At 52.5% G+C, this 25,023-nt stretch overlaps 1 protein-coding gene across 1 annotated transcript; it reads left to right on the plus strand.

Annotated features, from left to right (window-relative positions):
- The first annotated feature begins 14,804 nt into the window (after positions 1-14,804).
- TLE5 (TLE family member 5, transcriptional modulator) lies at positions 14,805-23,094 on the plus strand. Its single transcript, XM_070793157.1, has 7 exons — positions 14,805-14,972; positions 16,107-16,204; positions 18,508-18,571; positions 19,864-19,908; positions 20,533-20,595; positions 21,822-21,896; positions 21,979-23,094. The coding sequence occupies exons 1-7, from the start codon at positions 14,946-14,948 to the stop codon at positions 22,198-22,200; spliced, it is 594 nt and encodes a 197-aa protein (XP_070649258.1). The 5' UTR covers positions 14,805-14,945; the 3' UTR covers positions 22,201-23,094.
- Positions 23,095-25,023: the final 1,929 nt, after the last annotated feature.

Raw genomic sequence — 25,023 nt, forward strand, 5'->3', positions numbered from 1 at the left:
CACTCTCTTCCTGCCAGGCTTTGTGCTTAGCAGTTTCATGTCTAAACACATTTACACAGGAAGGGGGTACAATTCTTTGATGCGTCTCCTTAAAGCCTAGAATCCCAGGAGAGTGGGCACAACCAGTGGGCACATACCCAATGTCATATCCAGGGCTTCCCAGATGGCTCAGTGGTAAAGAATCTGCCTGCCAACGCAGGAGATGCAGTTTGAAGAACTACCAGACTTTTCCACAGACTTTTCCACAGCAGCTGCACCACTTTCCATTCCTACCAGCCAAACATGATGGTTCTGATTTCTCCACATCCTCGCCAACATTGGTTACTTTCTAGGTTTTATGATTTTTTTTTAAGTTTTGCTTTTTTTTTTTTTTCATTGACATCCTAATGGGTGTGAAGTGGTATCTCCTTGTGGTTTTGATTTGCATTTCCCTGATGACTAATGATGTTAAACATCCTTTTCATGTGCTTCTTGGCCATTTGTGTATCTTCTTTGTAGAAAAGCCTACTCAAGTCCTTTGTCCATGTCTTTACTGAGTTAGTGTGACCTGCTCTTGAACTTCATGTATGTGCAGCTGGGCTACTAGCTCTTCATGCCTGCCCTCCAGCCACGTTGTGTCTGCCAGATGTGTCGAGGTCGTGAAAGTAGCCATTGACCATTTTCAGTGCAGTGATCCTAGCATAAGAAGATCTTGCTTGAGGTCCACAGGCTTTACGATCTGGGTTCCTGACTTGTGTCTTTCCCAGCTTGGACTCTAATCATTGTTTTTGGCCATCTGCAGGTCAAGAAATCAATTTAGTGGGTCATGACCCACATTTTTATTTTCAGTGATACAGAATAAGAAGTATAATGCATCGTGCTGGGCAAGAAGTATTATCTTGGACAACTTTTATTGGGGTGCTGTATGTATTTAAATATATGTCCTGGGACTTCCCTGGTGGTCCAGTGGCTAAGACTCCGACTCCCAATGCAGGGGGCCAAGGTTCGATTCCTGGTCAGAGAACTAGATCCCATATGCCACAACTAAGACGCAGTGCAGCCAAATAAATAATTTTTTTAATACTTTAAAAATATCTGTCCTGAGCATGTATATAAATATTTTCTAATTAATTAGTTTTGCTGAGTGAAGATGTCATGGTCAAAAGAAGTTCGAAGTCCTTCCCCAATCGTTATAGACTGCATCTTTTTTGTTCATGTCCTTATTTTACTGTTTGTTTTTTTTTTTGATGTACCATGCAGCTTGTGGGATGCTCCCCGAGCAGGTATTGAACCTGGGCTGCAACGCTGAAAGCCTAAAATCCCGACCACTAGGCTACCAGAGAACACCCTAGACTCTTAGTTCATAGTTTAAATATTGATGTGTGTGGGACATCCTTGGTGGTCCACTGGCTAGGACTCTGCACTCCCAGTGCAGGGGGCCCCAGTTTGATCTCAGTTTGGGAACTAGATCCCACATGCTGCAACAAAGAGTTCCCACATTGCAACTAAAAAAAAAGATTAAAACGAGATCCTGAGAGCCACAGCTAAGACCTGGTGCAGTCAAACAAATAAATAAGTATTTAAAAAATGTATTGATGTGTGTGCTGAGTCCATTCACTGGAATGGTGATTCCCAGTGGGGGGTAATTTTGCCCCACTGAGAGATGGCCAGCAATGTCAGGGACATTTCTGATGGTCACAACTGGGGGTGATTCTGTGGTCCCCCACAGAGAATTATCTAGACCAAGTGTCCTAGATGGGGGGAAGGGATTCTGTGTTAATTACTTGATGGAAAAATAAATTTGATCCCTCCCTCACTTTAGACACCAGAATAAATTCCCAGTGGTCAGATGGTGTAAACCAGGGTGCCCCCCAGCAGGTGTGAGTCCTCTCCCCTCCCTTCCACTAGGGTGTGTATTTAAATGTGAGCAGTGTCTTGGGCGTCCCTGGTGGTGCAGTGGATAAGAATCTGCCTTCCAATGCAGAGGACTTGGGTTTGATCCCTAGTCCAGGAAGATTCCACACGGCAGAGCAATTAAGCCCGCCGGCCACAACCACTGAGCCTGTGTGCTGAAGCTACTGAAGCCCATATATCCTAGAGCCTGAGCTCTGCAACAAGAGAAGCCACTGCAATGAGAGAAGAGGGAGCATGGCAATGAAAACCCAGCAAAGCCAATAAAATAAAATAAATAATAAAATAATAATAAAAATAAATGTGTGCATCATCCCAGGACCTCAGAGGTCAGATGGCCATGGGACCCAGTCTCCTAGGGGGGTCATGGAATCCCCTAGTCCAGGGGATCCTCTCGGGGCAGTTCTGCCCCCCAGGGGACCCTGGGGAGTAACTGGACATCTGTGGTCATTACGACTGGGGGGCTCCTGGCATTGCCTGGGTGGGGTCATGGGTGCTGCTCCACACCCCATAGTGCCCAGGATAGTCTCGGCACCAGTTTCCAAGCGCAGAGGGGTAACCTGGACTAGGTTGTGTGGTGTGCAGCGCCGTGTTCAGCACAGAGCCTGGCTTACGGTGGACGCTCCCCAAGCACGTGCAAGCCGATGGCTGCCAGCGCCCAGCTCTGCCTCCGCCCCAGGCGCGGGTCCTGGGACACGCTGCCCCCCTGTGGACAGCCGTGGAATAGCAGCCTCCGCGCCCTAGTCATGGGGCTGGAGCGCGCTGGCAGCCTGGCCTGACTTTGAGGAGGGTCTCATGCGATGCTGCCCACCAGCACTTTCCGTCCAGGACGGCAGTATTCAAATTTGGTGTTGCCCGGCATGCTCGTCGCTGTGGCCACTGAGCCCCTGAGATGTAACCAGGGCAACTGCGGACATGGCGTCTTTCACCTCATTTCCATCAATTTCAGCGTAAAAGTATATAACCGTGTAAGATTAGGGGCTTGTGGTGGCTCAGATGGTAAAGAATCCGCCTGCAATGCGGGAGACTTGGGTTCGATCCCTGGGTCAGGAAAATGCCTTGGAGAAGGAAATGGCAACCCACTCCAGTATTCTTGCCTGGGAAATCCCATGGGTGGAGGAACCTGGCAGGCTACAGTCCATGGGGTCACAAAGGGTCGGACACGACTGAGTGACTTCACTTCACTTTATAGCAGGAGATGCTGTTTCCATCCCCGGGTGGGGAAGGTCCTCTGGAGTAGGAAATGGCAACCCATTCCAGTATTCTTGCCTGGAAAATTCCATGGACAGAGAAGCCTAGTGGGCTATAGTACACGGGCATGCAAAGAGTCAGACATGACTGAGCACAACACTCAACACCAGGTCTGGTCCATGGCGGCTGTCCTCTGCATTGTAGGGTATGAGCAGTAGTCTTGGCTGGGGGATGGGGATGGAGATTTTTGCCTTTCCTCCAAGCTCCCAGGGGATGCCGGTCTGGGGACCTGTTTGAGATTCATTGCCCTATCCCAGGGTCCCTCCAGAACTGCTGACATGGGGTCTGGGTCATTCCCTGTTGGGGACTGTCCTGGGCCATGTGGGGTGTGGAGCAGCCTCTCTGCTCCCCTCACACTTGATGCCAGGATCCCCTCAATTCTTGACAACCACAAATGTCTCCAGACATCACCCAGTGTCCCCTAGGGACAGAATCACCCCCAGATGAAAACCACTGCTTTTGAACATTCCATCCTGCTTTTGAATGCTCTCCGTAGAATGTCCCACCATGGTGATTGATGACAGCCACCTGTACTTTCCCGTGTGGTGGCCACCAGCCCCCAGTGATGAGGACCTGAGGTGTGGCCTGTGCAAATGAGGGACTCAATTTTAAAATTTCCTTTCAATTAATTTACATTTAATGCAAAAAGGCATGGGAGCTCTGTGCTGACCAAGGTGGGCAGTCCAGTTGGTAGAGAAAGGAGCTACTTATCCACTCATCTCTGAGCAGATGGAGTCCCGGTGTGTGTGAGTATGTGTGTCTGTGCGTGTTGTGTGTCTCCACATTGGTGAACTGGTGAACGTGTTTGAATTTATGAACTTTTAAAAGAAATTATTGGGACTTCCCTAGTGGTCCAGTGATTAAGAATCCACCTTCCAAAAAAAAAAAAAAGAATCCACCTTCCAATGCAAGGGACATGGGGTTTGATCCCTGGTTGGGGAACTAAGATCCCACATGCCGCCAGGCAGCTAAACCCACACAGGGAGCCCATGTCCTACAAGGAAAACCCACTGCATACCAAAGAAAAAACTTATTGTCTATCAAGCGCTCAGTGGAACCAGAAGCCTGGCATATACTGTAGTCCATGGGGCTGCAAAGAGTCAGACACAACTTATTGACTGAACAACAACAGGAAAGTTTAGGGAGACATATGTGGGACTGAAAACTAGCCAGACTAGAGTTGTAATCTCATCTCTGTCGGTGGATTCCTGGCTGTGTGACCTTAGAGGTGTGTCTTGCTCTCTCTGAGCCTCTGGGTCTCCTTGGCTATAACCATTTCCTCCTGGGATTATTCTGGGGATTAAATTATGTAACTCATTGCCTTAGTCTGCTTGGGGTACTATAGCATAGACTGAATGACTTAAACAATTGAAATTTATTTTCTCACCATTCTGGAGACTGGAAGTCTAAGATCAAGGTGACAGAACGGTCAGAGTCTGCTGATAGCTCTCTCCTTGGATAGCAGATAGACACCTCTTGCTGTGTTCTCACAGCAGAGAGAGAGAGAGCTCTGGTCTCCTCTTTTTGGCGGGGGGGGGGGGGGGGGGGGGGGAGCAGTTTGTGGGAGGCTTAGTTCCCCAACCAAAGATTGAACCTGGGCCCTCAGGAATGAAAGCACGGACCCCTAACCACTGGACTGTCAGGGAATTCACCCCTCCTCCTCTTCTTGGAAGGGCATTAATCCCACCATGAAGGTCCCACCTTCAAGACCTCATCTAACCTGAACCCCCTCCCAGAGACCCCACCTCCAAATACTCTCCCACTGAGGGTCAGGGCTTCATCGCAAGCCTGTGATGTGGCAGGGGGTGGGCGGACACCATTTATTCCACAGCACTCATGCAAAACACTAAAAGTGTTGCCCATATTCAGTATCATGTCAGGAAATATTTGCTGGTAGTCTTAGAATGGTGAAGCGAAAGTGTTAGTCACTCAGTCATGTCTGACTCTTTGCGACCCCATGGACTATAACCTACCAGGCTCCTCTGTCCACGGGATTTCCTAGGCAAGAATACTGGAGTGGGTTGCCATTCCCTTCTCCAGGGGGTCTTCCCAACCCAGGGATCGAAGCTGGGTCTCTTGCATTGCAGGCAAATTCTTTACCATCTGAGCCACCAAAGAAGCCTAGGATGGTGACTGAGGTTCAAATCCTGGCTGTTCCATTCACAGGCTATGTGCTCCTGGGTCTGTTTCTCAAATTCTTTGGGCCTCACTTTCCTCAGCAGTCAAGTGGGAGTGATCATCCTGCCCACCTCAAGGGCTCAGAACAGCACTGGAGTTATGCGAGAGCTTGGTAGACCCTGGCCTCTTCCAATGAAGGGGCCACTGATTTTGTTAAGGGGAGGGTGGAAGGCTCTAGGCACCAGGGAGCGAGGACAGCAGTACAGGTCCTGTGGGGTCTGCACTATACCCTCAACCATGACATAGATGGGAAAGCAGAGGCCCAGAGAGGGATAGAGAGTTGCCCAGAGTCACACAGCCCACCGGCTGCAAAGCAGCTGCTGGCACTTAGCCATTAGGTGTCTCAGGAGAGGCTGTGGGGCCCTCTGAAGGGCAGGCCAGGTGGGCAGCCACACCTCCCTGCTCCCCATAATCCCCAAATGTCCCCAGGTGTCCCCAGAGACACACCTATTGGGGGTAGCCCCTAATCTCAGCACCTAATTACTACCCAGCCCCGGGGAAAGGCTGCGAAAGACCTTTTAAAGGTCTTTAAACACCCCAACAGCCGCTCCCGGACCTGCCAACGCCAGGCTCCCAAGTGTGCAACCAGAAGCTCCAGGGAGAAGGAAAAGCACAGAAACAAAACACACTCATTGTCAAGCTGGGCCCTGGGGATGCGGTGTCAAGGCCTAGAGGCCTGGGTTCCCAGCCTCTGCCAGGCTGAGTGACCTCCAGATGGGCCGCACTCTCACTGAGTCTCTCTTGTCCCCATTTGCAAAATGGGTTACTAGTAAACAAACGAACGTGCGAAGACTTAGATAGGTTTCCAGCCTTCAGGAGGCCTGGGCCATCCACAGCATCAGTACTGTTGTCTGTTTTTCTTTCCCGGGTTTTATGAGTTGTGGACAGAACATGCTGTCTGCAGGTCTGGACTCGCGAGACAGGAGTGAGGGATTTATCTCCTTCAAAAGTTACATTCAGGACCTCCCTGCTGGTCCGGTGGTTAAGAATCCGCCTGCAAATGCAGGGGACATGGGTTCGATCCCTGGTCTGGGAAGATCCCACATGCCACGGGGTGACTAAGTCCGTGTGCCACAGCTTCTGAGCCCGAGTACTCTAGAGCCAGTGCTCCACTACAAGAGAAGCCATCCCAGTGAGAAGCCCAAACACCGCAACTAGAGAGTAGCCACAACGCGTTGCAACTAGAGAAAGCCCACGTGCAACAGTGAAGACCCAGTGCAGCCAAAAATAAAATCAATAAATAAGCCATTTCATTTTTTGTTCTTTTTTGGTCACTTGCACTCAGAACTGAGGGAAATGATGCTGACAGCTGAAGAATCTGAAGGAGGAAATGGCAGCTGACTCCAGTACTCTTGCCTGGACAATTTCATGGACAGAAGAGCCTGGGGGGGGGTTGCAGTCCCTGGGGTAACAAAGAGTCGGACGTGAGCACGCACGCACGCACGCGTGAACATTACAGTGCAAAGCACATAAACACGGAAGGAAGGTCGGTCTGACCACAGAGCCTTTGCACTTGCTGCTCCCTCTGCCTAGAATGCCCTTCCCGAGATCTTCCCATGGACTCATTCCTTTTTGTCAGCTTGAACAGCCGTTCCTCAGAGAGGCCTTCCCTGTCAAGTTCCATGGGAGCTATATAATAAAGAATAAAGTCATCTTTTTTGTTGTTGTTGGCCTGATTAATGTCAGTTTATTCCCTACCCTTTTCTCACAGCAAATAGGAGATATTTGTTAAACAAAGGAAGGTGGGAGAAGGAAAACGGTAATTCGTAGTAATAATCACTCATTTCCTCTTTTAATGGATTTGGAAAAGTCATGTGAAGTAAATCTGGCCAATCAGAGCATCTATTCACACAATAAATATTGAATTATGGTAATCATGTGACCCACGCCTGGTCAATCAGAGGATTCTATCAGGCCATAAACCTTAAGTCCCAGACGTCATGTATCAGCCATGAGTGCTAAATGCTTTCTGGGACTTATCTTATTTAATCTTCCCAACAACCCAGTGGATCATAACAACACACACCTTCATCATATTTTCAGTATTTACAGTGAGCCAGTCACTGTTCTATGAGCTGGAGGTACAACTATATCTGCGGCAGACAAAAATTTCTTTTTTCTGAGAGAAAGATGGGAAGTTTGGTATAAGCAGATGCAAATTATCATATATAAGATGGATAAACAACAAGTCCTACTGCATAGCACAGGAAACTATATTCACATCCTGTGATATACCATAATGAAAAAGAATTTAAAAAAAATATATATATATATACAACATTTACTTTTCTGTACAATAGAAATTGGGGCTTCCCAGGTGGCGTTAGTGGTAAAGAACCCACCTGCCAATGCAGGAGATGGAGGAGACGCAGGTTCCATCTCTGGGCTGGAAAGATCCCCTGGAAAAGAAAATGACAACCCACTCTAGTATCCTTGCCTGGAGAATCCCACGGACAGAGGAGCCTGGTGGGCTACAGTCCATATGGTCGCAAAGAGTCAGACTCGACTCAAGTGACTTAACAGGCTGGCACAACAGAAATTAACACAACGTTGGGAATCAACTACAATAACTACATTTTTAAAATCCCTCCCTTCTGAAACTAACATTCTAGTGGTGGAGAAAACCAACAAATAAATACATAAAGACATCATATATCAAATGATGGTAAGTCATATGCAGTAAAGAAAGCATTGACCTCAGGACTTCCCTGGCAGTCCAGTGGCTAGGACTCCGAGCTTCCATTGCAGGAGGCATGGGTTTGATCCCTGGTTGGGGAACAAAGATCCTGCATGCTGCATGGGGAGGAGAGGGGGAACATTAAACTCATTACTGGATTAGAAGGATGAAGGACAAGCAGCAGCTGCCACAGGGCTGGGAAGAGGGAATCAAGTAAAGTGGGTGATAGGCAAGTGCAGAACTGGATCCAGTTTGTATTTTTAAAAATATTATATTTATTTGTCTGCTCCAGGTCTTGGTTGCAGCACACGGGATCTTTAGTGGTGGCGTGTGGGTTCTAGTTCCCTGACCAGGGGTTGAGCCCAGGCCCCCTGCATTAGGAGTGGAGACTCTTAGTCACTGGACCACCAGGGAAGTCCCTGCACCCTGTTTTTATTTAAAATTTGGAAATTTTGTTCATCATGGAAATATTGTCATTTACTTTTGATTTGTTCAAATATTGCCTTATGCAAATCACAACCACATTGAGATATAACTTCACATCTCCTAGAATGGGTGGATAAAACACATATATATGTATAAAATATGTATTTATATATATTTTAAAGGACAATAACAGTTATTAGCAAAGATGTGGAGAAACTAGAATCCTTGTACATTGCAATTGGGAATGTAAAATGGTACAGCCCCTGTAGAAAATAGTTTGGCGATTCCTCAAAAATTAAACATAAGCTTACCCTCTGACTCAGCAATTACATTTCTGGGTATACACCCAAGGGAAATAAAATAATACCTTCACATGGTGGCTCATGCACAGTCGGGTCCGACTCTTTGCCACCCTGTGGGCTGTAGCCCTCCAGGCTCCTCTGTCCAGGGGATTTACAAGGCAAAAATACTGGAGTGGGTTGCCATTCCCTTCTCCAGGGGATGTTCCCAACCCAGGGGTTGAACTCAGGTCTCTTGCATTGCAGGCATATTCTTTACCCCTGAGCCACCGGGAAGCCCTAATCTTATGTGTGTTTTACCACAATTTTAAAACTGTACTAAGCGCATTAAAATAGTACATTTCTTGTTGACTGAGATTTGGTGCCTTCTTAAGTTTTATGCCTGAAGAAAGTGTCTCCCTACACATCCTCTGCCAGCCCTACCAGAATTAAACAGGAAAGTCACAACACAGCCCCATTGAGAAGGTGACATTTAAGTCAAGATTGGAAGGAGACAAAGGAATTAGCCAAAGTGGGATGCGGGGATGAGCTTTTCAGATAGGGCCAGTCAGTGTAAAGGCCCTGGGCGGGACCGTGCCTGGCATGTTGGAGGAACACTGAGGAGGAGGAGGAGGCCCGATAGTCTGGAGCAGAGTGAGCAAGGAGGAGAGAAGGAGGAGGGGAGGGCGGGGAGGGGACTGGGCAGGTCAAGTGGGGCCTTGTGGGCTGGAGAGAGGTCTTGGCTTTTATCCCAAGGGAGGTGGGAGCCCTGGAGGGCTGTGGGCAGAGGAGGGGCGGGACCTGAGTCAAGTTTTTAAAGCCCGTCTGCTCTGCAAGGGAAAGGATTTTTGTCCTCCTTAATCGCTGCTGTAAACCTCCACTCACAACCATGCTAGGCACACAGGAGGTGCGATCGATGTTGATGATGTGACCGAGGGAATGAATGAATAACAGCTTCATTTGGGGAGGGGGGACTAGGGCACAGAGCAGTAAAGTTATACTGTCCCAGGGTCACCTAGCCAGGTTACTGCAGCCAGGATCTCAAGCCTAGGCCGGACAGCTGAGGCCCCCGCTCCACCAGGCCTATCACAGGGAGGTCCCCCGTGCCTGCCCGGCGGCCACCTGTTTCCTCCCCCGCCTCTGATTAATGGCCCCGCAGCCCCATCCATCAAAGGCCAGCCAGCGCCTGGCTCTGCCCTGAGGCCTCGGGGCCCAGTGCTCATTTGTAAGCAGGCCGAGAGGCTAGTCTCAGGCTGTTGGATATACGAGACAGATCCCCGCCCCAACTTGGCCCCAGATGTGGCCAGAGAACCCCAGGGAGGGGAAAGGAGCTGGGGATGGGTAGGAGCTGAGGGGTGTGGATGACAGCGACTCAGACAGTAAGGTCTTCAAAAGCCCCAGTTTCCCCCCTCCCCAAATTAATTATATGATGAAGACTTCCCTCTCTGCTGCAGCCTTCTGCCCTGTCTTTCTCCCACCCACTGGCATAGTTTTTTTTTTTTTTAACTATTTATTTATTTGGCTGCGTGGGGTCTTAGCTGCGGCACAAGGGATCTAGTTGCTGATCAGGGATGGAACCTGGGCCCCCTGCATTGGGAACGTAGAGTCTTATCCATTGGGCCACCAAGGAAGTCCCCCTGCTTCTTCTTGACATTTAGAGACCAGCATCTGACCATAAAGTTAGGAAATCCACATTTTTTTCACTCATCTTTTGACTTTGAAAATATTTCAGGCCTACAGAAGTTGTAAGACGATGACAATGAACCCCCATAGTTGCTTTTTCTAGGTCGAGACTCACTACTAGATCGAACCTGGGCCTTCTGGATTGGAAATGTAGAACCTTAGCCTTTGGACCACCAGGGAAGTCCCTAGCATTCTGTTCTTTCTACCCCCAAAGCTCCTCCAGACAGCGGGCCTGGGCCAGCCTGGGCGTCTCCTGAACCTTCGTTTAGGTATCCGCTGTGGTCTCCTGGCTTCCTGACTTGCCTATATCCATTCCCACTACCGGCAAGCGTCTTCTGCCACCAGCCGTGGTGGTCTCTCTCTGCTGCTTTATGTCAGTGCTCCTCAGCTGGGGGCAATTTTGCCCCAGGGAATTTGGGGCTGGGGGGCTCCTGGCATTGAATAGGTGAGGGCCAGGGATGCTGCTCCACAACCCACAGGGCCCAGGACAGCCAACCCCAGAGAATGATCCAGGCCAGAATGTTAAGAGTGGTACTGAAAAACCCTGTTCTGAAGTCTTCCACGGTTCCCAAGTGCCCTCCAGGTACTACCACAACTCCTCAGATCAGAACGCAGGGTCCTTCATCATCTAGAGTCCTGGCCCTCTCCAGTTAGTCTCCCTGCCATGCTTTGCCTTTATGCCCCACCTAAAAAGGCCTTTTCATACTGTCCATGAGGTTCTTCGGGAGAAGACAATGGCACCCCACTCCAGTACTCTTGCCTGGAAAATCTCATGGACGGAGGAGCCTGCAGTCCATGGGGTCGCGAAGAATCAGACACGACTGAATGACTTCACTTTCACTTTTCACTTTCATGCGTTGGAGAAGGAAATGGCAACCCATTCCAGTGTTCTTGCCTGGAGAATCCCAGGGATGGGGGAGCCTGGTGGGCTGCTGTCTATGGGGTCGCACAGAGTCGGACACGACTGAAGCGACTTAGCAGCAGCAGCAGCATGAGGTTCTTCTGAGCGCCAAAGAATTGATGCTTTTGAATTGTATTGTTGGAGAAGACTCTTGAGAGTCCCTTGGACAGCAAGAAGATCAAACCAGTCAATCCTAAAGGATATCAATCCTGAACACCCATTGAAAAGACTGATGCCGAAGCTGAAGCTCCAATATTTTGGCCACCTGATGCGAAGAGCTGACTCATTGGAAAAGACCCTGATGCTGGGAAAGATTAAGGGCAGAAGGAGAAGAGGGTGACAGAAGTTGAGGTGGTTGGATGGCATCACCAACTCAATGGACATGAGTTTGAGCAAACTGCAGGAGATAGTGAAGGACAGGGAAGCCTGGCGTGCTGTAGTCCATGGGGTCACGAAGAGTCTGACATGACTTAGCAACTGAACAATGAACAGAGGGTCAGGATCACATAGACATCAAGGGCCCAAGGACCTGGGTTGACCTCCTGGCACTGCCACCCACCATCTATGTGATTTTGCCCAAGTCTCTTAACCTCTTGGTGCCTTCATTTCTTCATTCTTAAAATGGGTATAATGGCAGGGTTAAAATGCTAAAACAGAGACTGGTAAAAACGTAAAACAGGTGGGTTGGTTTATTCATAGTCTGGGTTACAGTTCTGGGCTTCTCTACATGCTGAAAGGCCCAGCCCTTATCCCACTGTACTGAGGCACCCGAATACAGGGAACTGCCTGCCTGGATGCAGGTGGTCTCCCAGGAGAAAGGGCATCTGGTCCCCATGGCAGGTGGGGAGGACTGGCAGTAAGGCTGGTTTCTTGGGCCTGTGACTCAGGCAGCCCTACAGGACTCTGTCTTCAAAGGAAGGCCTGGGACTTCCCTGGTGGTTCAGGGGTTAAGAATCTGCCTTGCAATACAGGGGACTAGGGTTCAATCCCTGGTTGGGGAACTAAGCTCCTACATGCCTCAGGGCACCCACATGACCAGCCCAACGAATGCAGCAAAAAAGTAAAGGACTTGCCCTTAGCTTGATGCTCTGTAGTCACCATCCTGAAATTCCTGATCTTTTCTGAATCAGAGGCCCTGTGTGTTCATTTTGCCCAGGGCCATGAAAACTCTGTAGCCCATTCCCACCTAGGATTCCAATACAATTTGTGGGGTACACATATTCCAGGACAGTTAGCAACAGAAAACTTTCTATAACTATTTTTTGTTTGTGGTCCATGCCACTCGATTCCCCAACCATGCCACTTGGTTCCCCAACCAAAGCAGTGGAAGCAACGAGTCCTAACCACTGGACTGCCAGGGTTACTAGTCCAGGAACAGTAAACTTACTAAAAATTTTCGGCTTTCCTCTTCCAGCAACGGAATTAAGGAAACCCCACATTTTACTAATTCATCTCTGGTCCCATTGGATCCTACCTTATTTAATATATTGATATTTTTTCATGGTGAATTTTTTGGCATTAATTTTTATTTAAAAAAATATGGTGTTATGGGCTTTCACTGACGTGACCCAGGTTCAATCCCTGGTCAGACAACTGAGATCCCACAAGCTCCATGGTATAGCCAGGGAAAAAACAAAAAGAACTAAACTAAAAAAGGTTGGTGATGCATAGGGAAGCCTGGCGTGCTACAGTCCATGGGGTCGCAAAGAGTCAGACATGACTGAGCGACTCAGTTGAACTGAAAACTAAGGAAAGAAATTAAAAATATGATGCTGGGAAAGCTTGAAGGCAGGAGAAGGGGACGACAGAGTATGAGATGGTTGGGTGGCATCAACGACTCGATGGACATGAGTCTGAGCAAATTCCAGGAGCTGGTGATGAACAGGAAAGCCTGGTGTGCTGCAGTTCATGGGGTTGCAAAGAATTGGACACAACTGAGCAACTGAACTGAACTGAAAAAATATGGTGTTAAAATGCTGTTTTATCTTCAGGTGCTTTGGGGGCAGAAGAGGCTTCAGTTTTGCTTATTCATCTCCACCTAGTCCTAACCCCTCATCTGCCCAGGAAAGGTGACAAGGGTCCTAACTCCATTTTAGATGGGAAAATTCAAGGCCCAAAGAAGTCAAACTCATCCAGGAGGTAGGTGCACAGTTGATGATGCTGGTGATGGTGATTATTAAAAACTTGTGCATTTTAGCACTTGCACTGGGTTCACCGTGCATTATTTCCACAGCTTCTTCCAGGCCTGAGTCAGGCCTGGCCCCACCTCTGCCCACAGCCCTCCAGGGCTCCCACCACTCTTCAGAGTAAAAGCCCACGTCCTCCCCATCGCCCACCAGGCCCTGCAGCATCTGTCCCTCCCTATCACCAGCTACAGAGCTGCGGGGCTCAATGCAAAACTAAACTGTGAGGACCCCTGTTCAAAAATTATTTAGGAATTTCCAGAGACCACAAGGGCAGATCGTTAACCAGAGCACAGCCCTTCTGGGAGCTAGGGCCCTGTGTGAATGCATGAAGTTGCTGGCCCTGCCTCCCTGCCCTCATTTACTCCCAAGAACTCCACCTCCACCCCGTGCCAGGCAGTGCTGCCTCAGTACCTTTGCGCTGGCTGTCTCTACCTCCTTGACTAAGCCACTACCCCCATAGCCTGCCAGCTCCTTCTCTCACCTTTGGGTCCTCTTAGAGGCCAAGGAGGCCCTCTGACCCCCTTTGTTTAAAATCGCACCTTCCGGCCCTCCCTCCTGGTTTGTTTTCTCCATAGCTGTTACCACTGTCTGACCTGCTAGGGATGTGGTTCATGGGTTTGTCTCTACGTCTCATATCATCTCCACCAGGGCCACCAGGGCCTGGACTTTGTATCCCCTCCCACCCCGACTTCGTGGAGCGAGGCTTGGCACACAGTAGGCGCTCCATAAATGTGTGTGGAAGCCATGGCTCCCAGAAACTCGGTGGTTATCACCACCTCCTTTCTACAGAAGAGGAAATCGAGGCTCAGAAAACATCCCGTGAGCCAAGGTTACAGAGCATGTCCATGGCACGCGTCTGGGTCGCGCCATGACTGAGCCGGAGGTTTCGATGGGAGCAGCCGGGCCCCCCGGCTCTGACACATGGGGAAACCGAGGCCCAGGCGCTGCCGTCCAGGCCACCAGGCCAGCAGGGGCCCCGGCGCGGCGGGGGCGCGCCGGGCCCAAGGTCACCGCGCCGGCCTGCCCGGGGGAGGCGGATGGGTGGGGATCCGCGGGCCTCCCCGGGCGCGCGCCACCCCCCCTCGGCGGCGCGCACGGGGCCCGGGAAGCAGAAGCGGCGGCGGCGGCAGCAGCAGCAGGTGGAGCCGGAGCCTCCGCGCAGCCGAGGCCGCGGCCACTGCCGGCGTCGCCGCCATTAGACAATAGGAGCGGCGGCCGGGCGTGCGGGGAGGCGGGCGGCGGGGAGGGGCGGGGAGGGGCGCCGGGCGCGCAGGAAGCGGGGCCCGGGGCGCGCCGGGGCCGGGCGCGCGGGGAGGGGGCGCAGGAAGCGGGCGAGGCCGGGCGCGGGAGGCGGCGGCGGCGGCCCCGGGAGCTGCCGATCGGCGCCGGGACAAAGGCGCGGCCGCCGGCGCCCCGAGCAGCCCGAGCCGGGGCGCACAGCCGGGGCGCAGCCCGCGCCCCCCGCCGCGACTGACATGATGTTTCCACAAAGCAGGCATTCGGTAAGCGGGGCCCGCCGGCCCGGCGCCCACCCCATCCGGGTCCGGCACCCCCCAGTTCCTGGCCGGGCCATCCCCCAAGCTCTGGGCCCTGCGTCCCCCCAGGTCCCGGCCCGGTCTCCCCAGTTCCCAGCCGAACCATTCCCTCCCCCAGGTTCGGGCCCTGCCCCCCCCCCCCAGGTCCAAACTCAGCGCCCCTCTCCAGGTCCAAGCCCTGCGCCCCCAGCTCCAGATCCCAGCCGGGCCACCCCCACCCCCCAGCTCGGCATCTTCCCCCCCAACTCCTGGGCCCAGTCCCCTCTAGCTCTGGGCCCAGCGCTACTCCCCACCCCCGCCGCCAGCTCCCGGACTCCCTCCCATCCCCCGTAGCTCCTGGCCCCCCTCCCGGCTTCCGGGACCAGAGTACCCCGCTAGGTTCCAAGCCAGGTCCCCTCCAGCTCCCCGCTTAGATCCCTCCACCCCGCGCCAGCCCGGGCCCTGCCCCCTACCCCCCAAGCCAGGCTGGGCCTCGGCGGCCTTGGCCTCAGGCCTAGGGCGCCCCGGAAGCCCCACCAGGCACCTCTAAGGCTGGGGGTGCTTTCGGGGTCCGGGAGTGGGGGAGAGACCCAAGGCGCACCCCTCCCGGAAGAGCGCGGCCTGGAGGAAGGGTGCTCAGAATCAGGGGTGCCCCCACTCGGAAATTTCAGATGGTGAGAGAGGCCCCTCCCCCAAGGGGACTAGGCTAGGAAACCTCATTCCCCCCCAACTTGGGGGGGTCTCTCTAGGACGCGTTACCCTCCCCCCAGAGGCAACTGGACGCCCAGAGTGCACCCCCTCCCGGCGCTTTGGAGGCGCGGTAGAGGGCGCACCCTGCCCCCCTCCAAGGGCGGGCCTTCAGACGCACCCCCACAGCCTGGGGGTGGCGGGGGACGAGCGACTCCGGGCGCACCCACCCCCCTCGGCTTCGCTGGGAGAGGCGGGGGCAGGAAGCGAGGGCGGGGGCCGCGCCAGGAGCTGTAAACACGGGCCCGGGAAGTGGGGCAGGGGTGGAGGGGGGGCGCTGCAGCTGCGCCTGCCGCCTTGGGGCCTCTGTGGCGGGGGAGAGGTGGATGTCCGCCCTGTGGGGTCCTGACCCGGGCCGCCGCCCCCTCCCCACAGGGCTCGTCGCACCTCCCCCAGCAACTCAAATTCACTACTTCGGACTCCTGCGATCGCATCAAAGATGAGTTTCAACTGCTGCAGGCTCAGTACCACAGGTGAGCTGGGGGCTGGTGGTCCCCGACTCGGGAGAAGATGGAGCCCCTTGCTCAGATGGAGCCCCTTGCTTCAGACTGAGGCCTGGAGCGGAGATTGTGGCCTCTGCTTTATATACAGACTCCAAAAAATAGAGGCCTTGAAGGTCTTAGGTGGCAGGCGCTGTCTTTACCACTTCAGGGATATGACATTCATTCATTTAGTCTTTAAAACAGTCCCATTTTGTAGATGAGAAATCTGAGGCATCAAAAATGTCAATAATTTGCCCAGACTCAGTTGTCTGGTTTTAGAGCCCCTCTCCCCACCCCAACACCAATGGATAAAAGACTCCCCCAGCATCTAGAATTGGTAATTGATTCTCCACCTCCCCAAAGCCCTCCACCACCATCCCCAAATCTGTAGCCTGGTTTTGGAGAAAGGGTTCCTGCCACCCAGCAGTAAGGTGATTCTCCCTCCAGAATTGAATCTGACATTGCTAAAGGATTTTGCCATGTGCCTGATCTAAAGAGAAAGGAACTATTTATTTTTCATTTTACACTTGGAAAAACTTAAGCCCAGAGATTTTCTGAGGTTGCACAGCAAGAAAGTAGCAAGATTTATATCCCATCTCTGGATTGAAGGAAGCAGATCCTCAAGGCTCTGCTACAGAGGGGGGCTTTGCCTGGAAATCAGATGGGGAGTCTATATACCAGTGGGGTTTGGGGCCTCCCTGGATCTGTTTACCCACACAGAAGTATTTTTTGAAGGATCCTGGGATTTCTCCAAGAAGAAATTGGAAAGAGTGATATATTTGTTCTTTAGGGGGTACTGCCCCTTCTACCCATTTGCTGAAGAATGAACATACTTCCTTTTGTTTCGTCTTCCCTGCTGTCTTATCATTGTGCCCATTTCAAAGATGAGGAGTCAGAGGTATAGATGATTGAAGGGCAGGCCTAGGGACTTTGTTCTGATCCTGTGATATGGAGGGTTTAGGGGCTTCACCCAACAGATCTGGCCTTTCTGAGCCTCTCCAGGGGGTCCCCTCTCCCTGCCTGGCCCATGCCCACATCACGGTGACCACTGGAGCCTATCCAGTTCTAGAGATGTTGCCAGAGCGCTGTGTGACCTCAGATAGGTCACACCCCCTCTCTGAGCTTCACAGTCTCCGTTCACTGGGCTTAGGCTTCCTGGTGTACACTGAGGGCTTCCACCGTGTTGGGGCTGTCACAATATCTACCAGTCCCTCAGGAAAGGCCAGAAATGCCGAATTTGGAATGAAATTGCCTGAGTTTATTTTTAACGGTGGTCACACGTGGACATTTTTAAAGAGAATTAGATTAAGTGTGGCTCACCTGTGAACTGAGGTATACAAGTCGTGATCAGTCTGGCGGAACAAAACGCTAAGTCCCCTGGGGTGACCACAAGATCAACAAAGTATTTATTGGGTACTTACTGTATGCCAGCATTAAGAACATTTCTGGTCTTAATTCATCTTGTCCTCACCACCCCACCCTGGGAGGCTGGCGCTCAGCAGACTCAGCAACCAAGGCCTAGAGAGGTAGAGGCGTTTGCCCAGAGTCACACAGCATCAGAGTGGCGGGGCTGAACTTTGGACCCAGTCTATCTAGTTGAGTTTGTGACCTCAGCTCTCTACCTGTCACCCTGACACCCCCTTGGGGGCCTTTGAGAAGTATCCAAAGCTCATCCTTGCTGGGGCAACCCAAGACAGGAGGGGGATCACCAACTCTATTACCCAGTGATAGAAATTTATACCCCTCCCCCCAACCAGGGAAATCAGAGGTCACAAGAGAGGCTGGGTGCCTTTGAAGATTCCTTACTGAATTCAGTCCAGAGCCCTGCCAGTGGGCTCCGGGCCCTTGTAACCTCTCAGCAATGTCTGTCTATTCCTTCTTTGCTGGAGAGTTTTGCCCAGTGGGTGGGAGTATGGCCTTTGAAGCCCACTTCCTGGCTGTGTGACCTTGAGCCTGTTCACTCAACCTCTCTGAGCATCCATTGCATCATCTTTATAAAGGAGACTGACGTTAACAGCCCTGACCTCGTTGGATTTCACGATAGGAAAAAGTTTCTTTGAATCCTTGTCTGACCTACAGTCAGGGTATTTGCTCTGACTTCTGTTTTTATTATTTTCATTGCTTTCTCCACCCCCACATCTTCAAGGTGGGTTTCATCATCCCCAGTTTCCAGCTAAGGCACCTGTGGCTCCCCTTCCCTCTTCTTCTCTCTGACCCCCACCAAAGTTTGGGGCTCCCTTGCACAATGGGGGGGACCTCATCCCAGCCCCAGCCCTCCCCCTCTTTTTCCTCAGTCTGAAACTCGAATGTGACAAGCTGGCCAGCGAGAAGTCAGAAATGCAGCGTCATTACGTGATGGTAAGCCAGCCCGGGGTCTGGTGGGCAGGGCCAGAGGACCCCAGGTCCCCCTCCAGCACTGGCAGCTGCTGTCTGAACCCTGGCCATCTCCTCTGGGATGTGCAAGGAGTCAGGGTCTGCTCTCCGCTCAGCCAGCCCCTGGCCGGGCTGAGTTAATCTTGTTGGCCTGGCTGCCGGCCCGGGCAGTGGCCGAGGTGCCAAGCCACCGGGTTGCGGCCTGGGCCTGCCAGGTCCCTGGCTGTCCTTGGCAGCGGAGGAGCCAGTGGCTGTGAAAGCCAGGAACTGGGCGGGGAGGTTGTTGATCCCTCCCCTCCCCACCCCCATGGTCTGAGCATCCCAGGCTTAACCCCTCCTAGTCCGAGCTTTGGAGGAGGACTCCTGGAGGGCCCCCCTCCCCAGGCAGGAGGCTGACACTCTTTTGAGGAGGGTGGGTGGAAGGGAGGGAGGGGGCGGCACTGCCTTCTTGGGCCTGACATTGGAGACCCTGCCCCTGCATACTGCCGGAATCACTTGCTTTGCTTCATATTCACCAGGTGTGGTGATTTCTGCATCAAAACCCCTGCCTAAGTCCAGCCCAGAGCCCACTTCCCCCAGGCCATGGGGGCAGAGCTGGACAAGGAACCTCTGGATTCAGAGGGATGGGGCTGGGGAACTCCAGAAGGGTGTGCTCCCGTTTGGAGAAAGACTGCATGGAGAAGGAGGCATTGCAGCTGGGGTCCTGATGAATGGATAGGAGCCAGCTGGGCAGAGAAGGAGAGGCAGCACAAACCTGGCTTTCTCCCCCTATCTTCCCTTGGGGGTGATGGGGAGTCATAGGAGGGTTTAGAGCAGGGGAGGGGCAGGGTCAGATGTGGGGCGTGAGGGGGGTGCTGCTGGCCCCAGAGGCAGACCCAACAGGATTTGTTTATCCTCGATTATTTATACCCAGGAAGACAAACTTCCCTGGAGTCCAGGGCCACCCGCAGACAAGACACATAAAGATAAAAGATTAGGAGCCTTGGAATGTGTGTGTGCCTGTGTGTGTGTGTGTGTGTGTGTGTAGGGGGTGAGGTCATTCCAGAAATGGGGCACTGAGTGCCCCACTGGCGTCCCTAGCATCCTCACCAGGCACCTGGGCCCCAGGTCCAGGTATGGGTGTCTCCCCGTTTCCGCCTCCATCTCTCTTGCCTGCCCTCCCCTCCTCCCACCTCTCCCTTTCTCCCCCTCTTTGTCTCTGTCACTTCCCCTGTGTCTTTTGTCTCTGGAGCTCCACATCCTTCACCCGCCCCCATTTCTGTCTCCCCCCTACACAGTACTACGAGATGTCCTATGGCTTGAACATCGAGATGCACAAGCAGGTATGCCCCCTTCCCCCTCCTCCCCCTTCCCCGCTCCAGCCCAGGCAGGTAGGAACCCGCCACCCCTTGGCTGAGCACCAAGTCTGCCTTGGTATCCTGTTACCTCCAGAGCCCCCCCTCCCCACTTCTGTTCTTTCTCAGGCCTCCCTGGGAGGTTTTTCTCCCTGAGGGGGAGGGGCAGAGGCTTTCCTAGGACCTGCCACCCCCACCCCATTGTCTCTCTTTTGTGACAGTCCTGGGGGAGCAGGGTGATGTGACATGCCAACCCACCCTCCAAACCCTATCTCAGGTTAGAGAATTCTGATGCCAGCTGCCCCCACCTCTTCCTCCCTCCCATGGAATGCTCACTACCTACGAGGCATCGGGCATCTTTCCAGGGCCACCCAGACCCCAAGCCACTGGGCCTGGATTTCGCTCTGTCCTGGGCTCTTAACTACCCTCAGAGACTCAGCCCCCGGGGCCACTTTTGCTGCTGATCGGGTGCCCATGGGCCTGATGAGTTGATATGATCCTGGGACAAGCCGGCCTCCTCTTGGATTAGACAGAACCACTGGGCCTCCCAGGGCTGGTCTGCACCTGCCCTGGCTGGCTGCTGCCCAGGGCTGAAGTGTCTGTCTGTTCCAGGCTGAAATCGTCAAGAGGCTAAATGGGATATGTGCCCAGGTCCTGCCCTACCTGTCCCAAGAGGTGAGTGGAGCCCCTGGGGGTCTGCTGGGAGGAGATAGACCCTGAACTTCCTCAACCCCACCCCTCTGTAGCCATCTGCGTGCCCCAGGGCACACGCCTGCCTTCTCTGGACCTCCCAGCCATCAGCCAGTCTGTGCAGGAGAAACCCCAGGGGTGAAGGGAAGGACCTCACCCTGCTGTGGAATTCCCAGTCTGCATGAGTCATTGCACCGTAAAAATGTCAGCTACACTGCTGAACACTGCACCAAGAATTTTGTTTCTGCCTTTCACCTTCCTGAGATTCATCTGCCTGGTCCTGCTGGCCGCCGGGTGTACAGGAAGACACTCCACACACACAGGCAGACATACAAACAGACACAGATGCAACAGACATACGCACAGATGCAAAACATAGACACACAGCACATGGACACACAAAGGGACTATGTACCCAAGTCTTTTCTGTTTCCTGGGATTCTCGGTCTGAAGCCCACTGTACGCGCACACACACACATCTGGGTCACCTAAGGCCCCTCTGCTCTCTGCCAGATTTACTGCTGATAGTTCATCATTTTCTTTTTAAATTCTGCTGGTACCTTGGGGTCCCACAGGGGATGATGCCCAGGGACAATTCAAGAGGACACCATGGAAGCCCCAGAGAGGGGGATTCTTAGGACCCTGAAGATCTAGCTTTTGGTTTCCTTTCATAGCAGGGGCTCCCTGGTAGCCAAGGCACAAAGGAGCTTGGCAGATTTTAGCATCTGATAGCCAGAGAGACAGATTTTCAGTGAAAGCTGGGGGATTGCCCCAAACCTTGACTCACACCCCAGCCCTGCCAGAATTCACTGGGCCTTCCCAGCTGTGGAGGAAGAGGAGCTTGGGTTAGCAAACCTCAGATTTCTTCCATTAGCAGTCCTGTTCTGAGCTCTTACAAGTTTTGACTTCTTTGCATGTGGCATCGGTCATAGTCCACAGTTTCCTAAGATTCTGGTACGAAGCCCTTTGGGTCTTCTGTGTGTCTGTATGTATCCCATTTTCCAGATGAAGAGACTGAGGCTTGGTGAAAGGAATCAACTGGAGAGAGGGGCGTTTCCTGAGGGGAGAGATGGGAAATCATAGAGAGGGAGGGCTCGAACAGTGGAGATGGGAGTGGGGCTTCTTCTGGGCTCTGTGCCACAAATCCCAACTAGATGGGGTGAATCATCTGACACCTCTCCATCCCACACCCCCCCCCCCCCACTTTCCAGCACCAGCAGCAGGTCTTGGGAGCCATTGAGAGGGCTAAGCAGGTCACTGCTCCTGAGCTGAACTCCATCATCCGAGTACGTCTGGGGTCTTGTGGGGGGATGGGGGAGGGACAGGTGGGCTCAAGGGGGCTAATGCTCCCCTGTTTGTGTACTGCAGCAGCAGCTCCAAGCCCACCAGCTGTCTCAGCTGCAGGCTCTGGCCCTGCCCCTGACCCCCCTGCCTGTGGGGCTGCAGCCCCCTTCTCTGCCGGCGGTCAGCGCAGGTACCGGCCTCCTCTCGCTGTCGGCGCTGGGCTCCCAGGCCCACCTCTCCAAGGAAGACAAAAACGGGCATGATGGTGACACCCACCAGGAGGACGACGGCGAGAAGTCGGATTAGTGGGCGGCTGGGATGGGGAGGGTGGGGGGTGGGACAGAGGGGAGACAAACACTGAGAGAGGAAGGTTCAGCACACGAGACACAGTAATAGCTTGGGATTGGCCAAACTCTGGTAGTATTTATGGTAGCTGCCTACTGGGGCTGTCGCCCTGCTTCTGTGCCCTACCCTGGCTTGGCTCCTACCCCCAATTTCTGGCCTCCCTCCTCCTCCCCTGTAGCCTGAATGGGTCAGTACCCACTCATCCCACAGATGAGGCAAGCTGAGGCCTGGAGACACAGGTGGGAGGCCAGGTCCTAAGGGAGCAAAACCTCAAGAGGTCCAACACCCCCTGCGTTTCCCTGATTCACACACATGTAACTGACAGTCTGCCGGCCAGGGGGGGGCCCCACCCCAGGGGTCACCCAGCCTCCCATTCTGGCACTGCATGCAAACACAATGCTAGCTGCCCCTCCCCACCCTGGGCACCCCATGTCTGCCCCTCCCACCCACTCACCCTCCATGAGTTCCTGATGCCCGCACCCACAAAAGAAAGAGGGGCCACCGACAGCGAGCTTAGCCCCAGGGCAACAGAGTGGGGCCAGCAACTCAGAATTCCCTTTCTCCCCTTCCTGAATAAAGATGAGGGTACTCAAGTTGTCTTGGTTTTTATTTTCCCCCCCTTTTCCAGTATACTAGCTTGTCTTTTAAGAAAAGGGATATTAAAAAAAGGAAAAAGACAAAAATGTTAAAAAAAAAAAAAAAAAAAAAGCAACACCCACACCTGTGTCTGTATATAGCCTTTTAGACTGTCAGCTTTTGTTGTGTTCAGTCGTTTGATCTCTACGGAGAGAAGTGAAAATGCTGTATCGAGGGTGGGCTTAGCTGTGCCTTTCAAATAAAGACGTGAGAAGGTTGGTTGCTGTGTTTCTGCCTCTGTGTTGTGGGCTGCCCTGCGGTGACCCCCTTCCCAGCGGAGGAGGGGGGCCTCCTTCAAGCCTGAGCCCCCTCTTCTGTTACGGGACTGGATATGAAAAGTCCTGAGTCCAGCTTGTAAATATAATTTAGCTCCTGAACGCAGTCTCTAGCCCAGAGATGGTCAGATGGAGGCTCAAGGTCACACAGCAAAGCCTAGGTGTTTGAGGTCTGGTCAGCTGTTTCGACAGGTAGGCAAAAGGACTCAAAAAAGCTAAGGGGTCACTGAGCATAAGTGGTGGGACTGGTTTCTGAGCCTCAGGCCAGATGGTTCCTAAGTGAAATTCTTTACCCTTAAGAGACATGTTAAGACCACAAGCAGTCACTGCACGCACACACACACATGGCTTCTTCCAAATCAGGGAACTGATTCCTGGCTGGACCTCAACTCTCCAAGGACCACTTGGAGCCTGCCTTCATGCCCCTGCATCCAAGCTGGACCACCTGGGGAGGGGGAGCCAGGAGGATAGGTGGTTCCCTGGGGCACCTGGCACTTCAAGAGAACATCAGTCTCCCCAGCCAGGATATGGGGCTGAGGGCAGGGAGCCTGTTGGAGAGTGAGAGCTGTCATTTTGACTGCAATATCTTCCATCTTGCAAGATCTTGTCAGGGCTTCTTGGCATAGAGCTCTCACTCTCAAGGGACTGGGAGCATGAGGAGACCAAGGAATTCTCAACTATCTGCCTGATCCAGTGGCTTTCCAGGCAGCCAAGGGCACAGGGAACGAGGGAAGGGGTGGTGATGGACAGCGAACTTCAGAGAAAATGTCTTCTGTCCCTCAGGAGAGAAAGAAGGTGTAGAGGGGACAGGGGGACCCTCCTTCTGTACCCCACCTCCTCCCCCACTACAGTGAAATCACGTGCAAAAATCAATGTAATGAGACCACTCACTCCCTGGTTAACACGTATCCTCATAGCCACTCACTCCCTGGTTAACATGTATCCTCATATGTTAATGCAGGGACTTCCCCAGTCATCCAGTGGTTAAGACTCTTGTGTTCCCAATGCAGGGGGCCAGGGTTCAGTCCTTGGTCGGGAAACTATATCCCACATGCTGCAACAACAACAGCAGAAAAACCCAAAACTCATCTCTGTGACTTGGAGAATATAAACTGTTAACATCTGCCTCCAAAAGACTGCTTAGCACCCAGCAATCCCCCTGGATTTCAATGTTAGATCCATGCAACAGACATGCCACCAGAGTGTTTAGAGCAGCTGTAACAAATCATTATTGCCCCAAACTGGAAACCACCAGCTGTCCATCAAAGGGCAGAAGGGTACTTTGTGACGCCAGCTGCCCATGGAATACTATGCAGTCAGAAAAAGAACCAGAAACCACCTCACTCAACACCTGCAGCACACACACACAACACTGAAGGAGCCAAGTACAAAAGAGAGACGCTATGTGATTCCATTTATATAAAGAACAGCCCCAAGTGACCTATATAGTTGCACATGTCATGGGGCTACCCAAGCACACTCTACCCACTATGGAAGCTTGGGGGCTGATTACACAAGTGTATTCATTTTGTGATAAGTGATCAAATGATAATCTGGGCATTTATAATCTGGGCACTCTTCTGTGTGTTCTACTTCACAATTTTTATCTTTTTGCCATGTGGCAGGCAGGATCTAGTTCCCAGGCAGTGGGATGGAACCCCTGCATTAGGAGTATGGAGTCTTAACCACTGGACTGCCAGGTAAATCCCGGCAGGGGGCTATCTTTTTTTTTTTTTCCTCAAAATTTTAAAAAATGTTTTAAAGAATAGATTATCTTTGGCCTCTGTGACCCTAGGAATAAATTCTAGGCCCAGGACACCCTGAGGATCTGCTACCCACCATTCTAATTATTCCTCCTCAGCAGGCTGGAGCC

This window comes from Bos indicus, chromosome 7 (assembly GCF_029378745.1).
Source record: "Bos indicus isolate NIAB-ARS_2022 breed Sahiwal x Tharparkar chromosome 7, NIAB-ARS_B.indTharparkar_mat_pri_1.0, whole genome shotgun sequence".
NCBI classification, from domain to species: Eukaryota; Metazoa; Chordata; class Mammalia; order Artiodactyla; family Bovidae; genus Bos; species Bos indicus.

Bases quoted from the DNA above. Each gene is read 5' to 3' on its own strand.
- TLE5 (XM_070793157.1), top strand. From the start codon at position 14,946: ATGATGTTTCCACAAAGCAGGCATTCG. The intron at 14,973-16,106 runs GTAAGCGGGGCC...CCCTCCCCACAG, and splicing joins TTCCACAAAGCAGGCATTCG to GGCTCGTCGCACCTCCCCCA. The intron at 20,596-21,821 runs GTGAGTGGAGCC...CCCACTTTCCAG, and splicing joins TGCCCTACCTGTCCCAAGAG to CACCAGCAGCAGGTCTTGGG.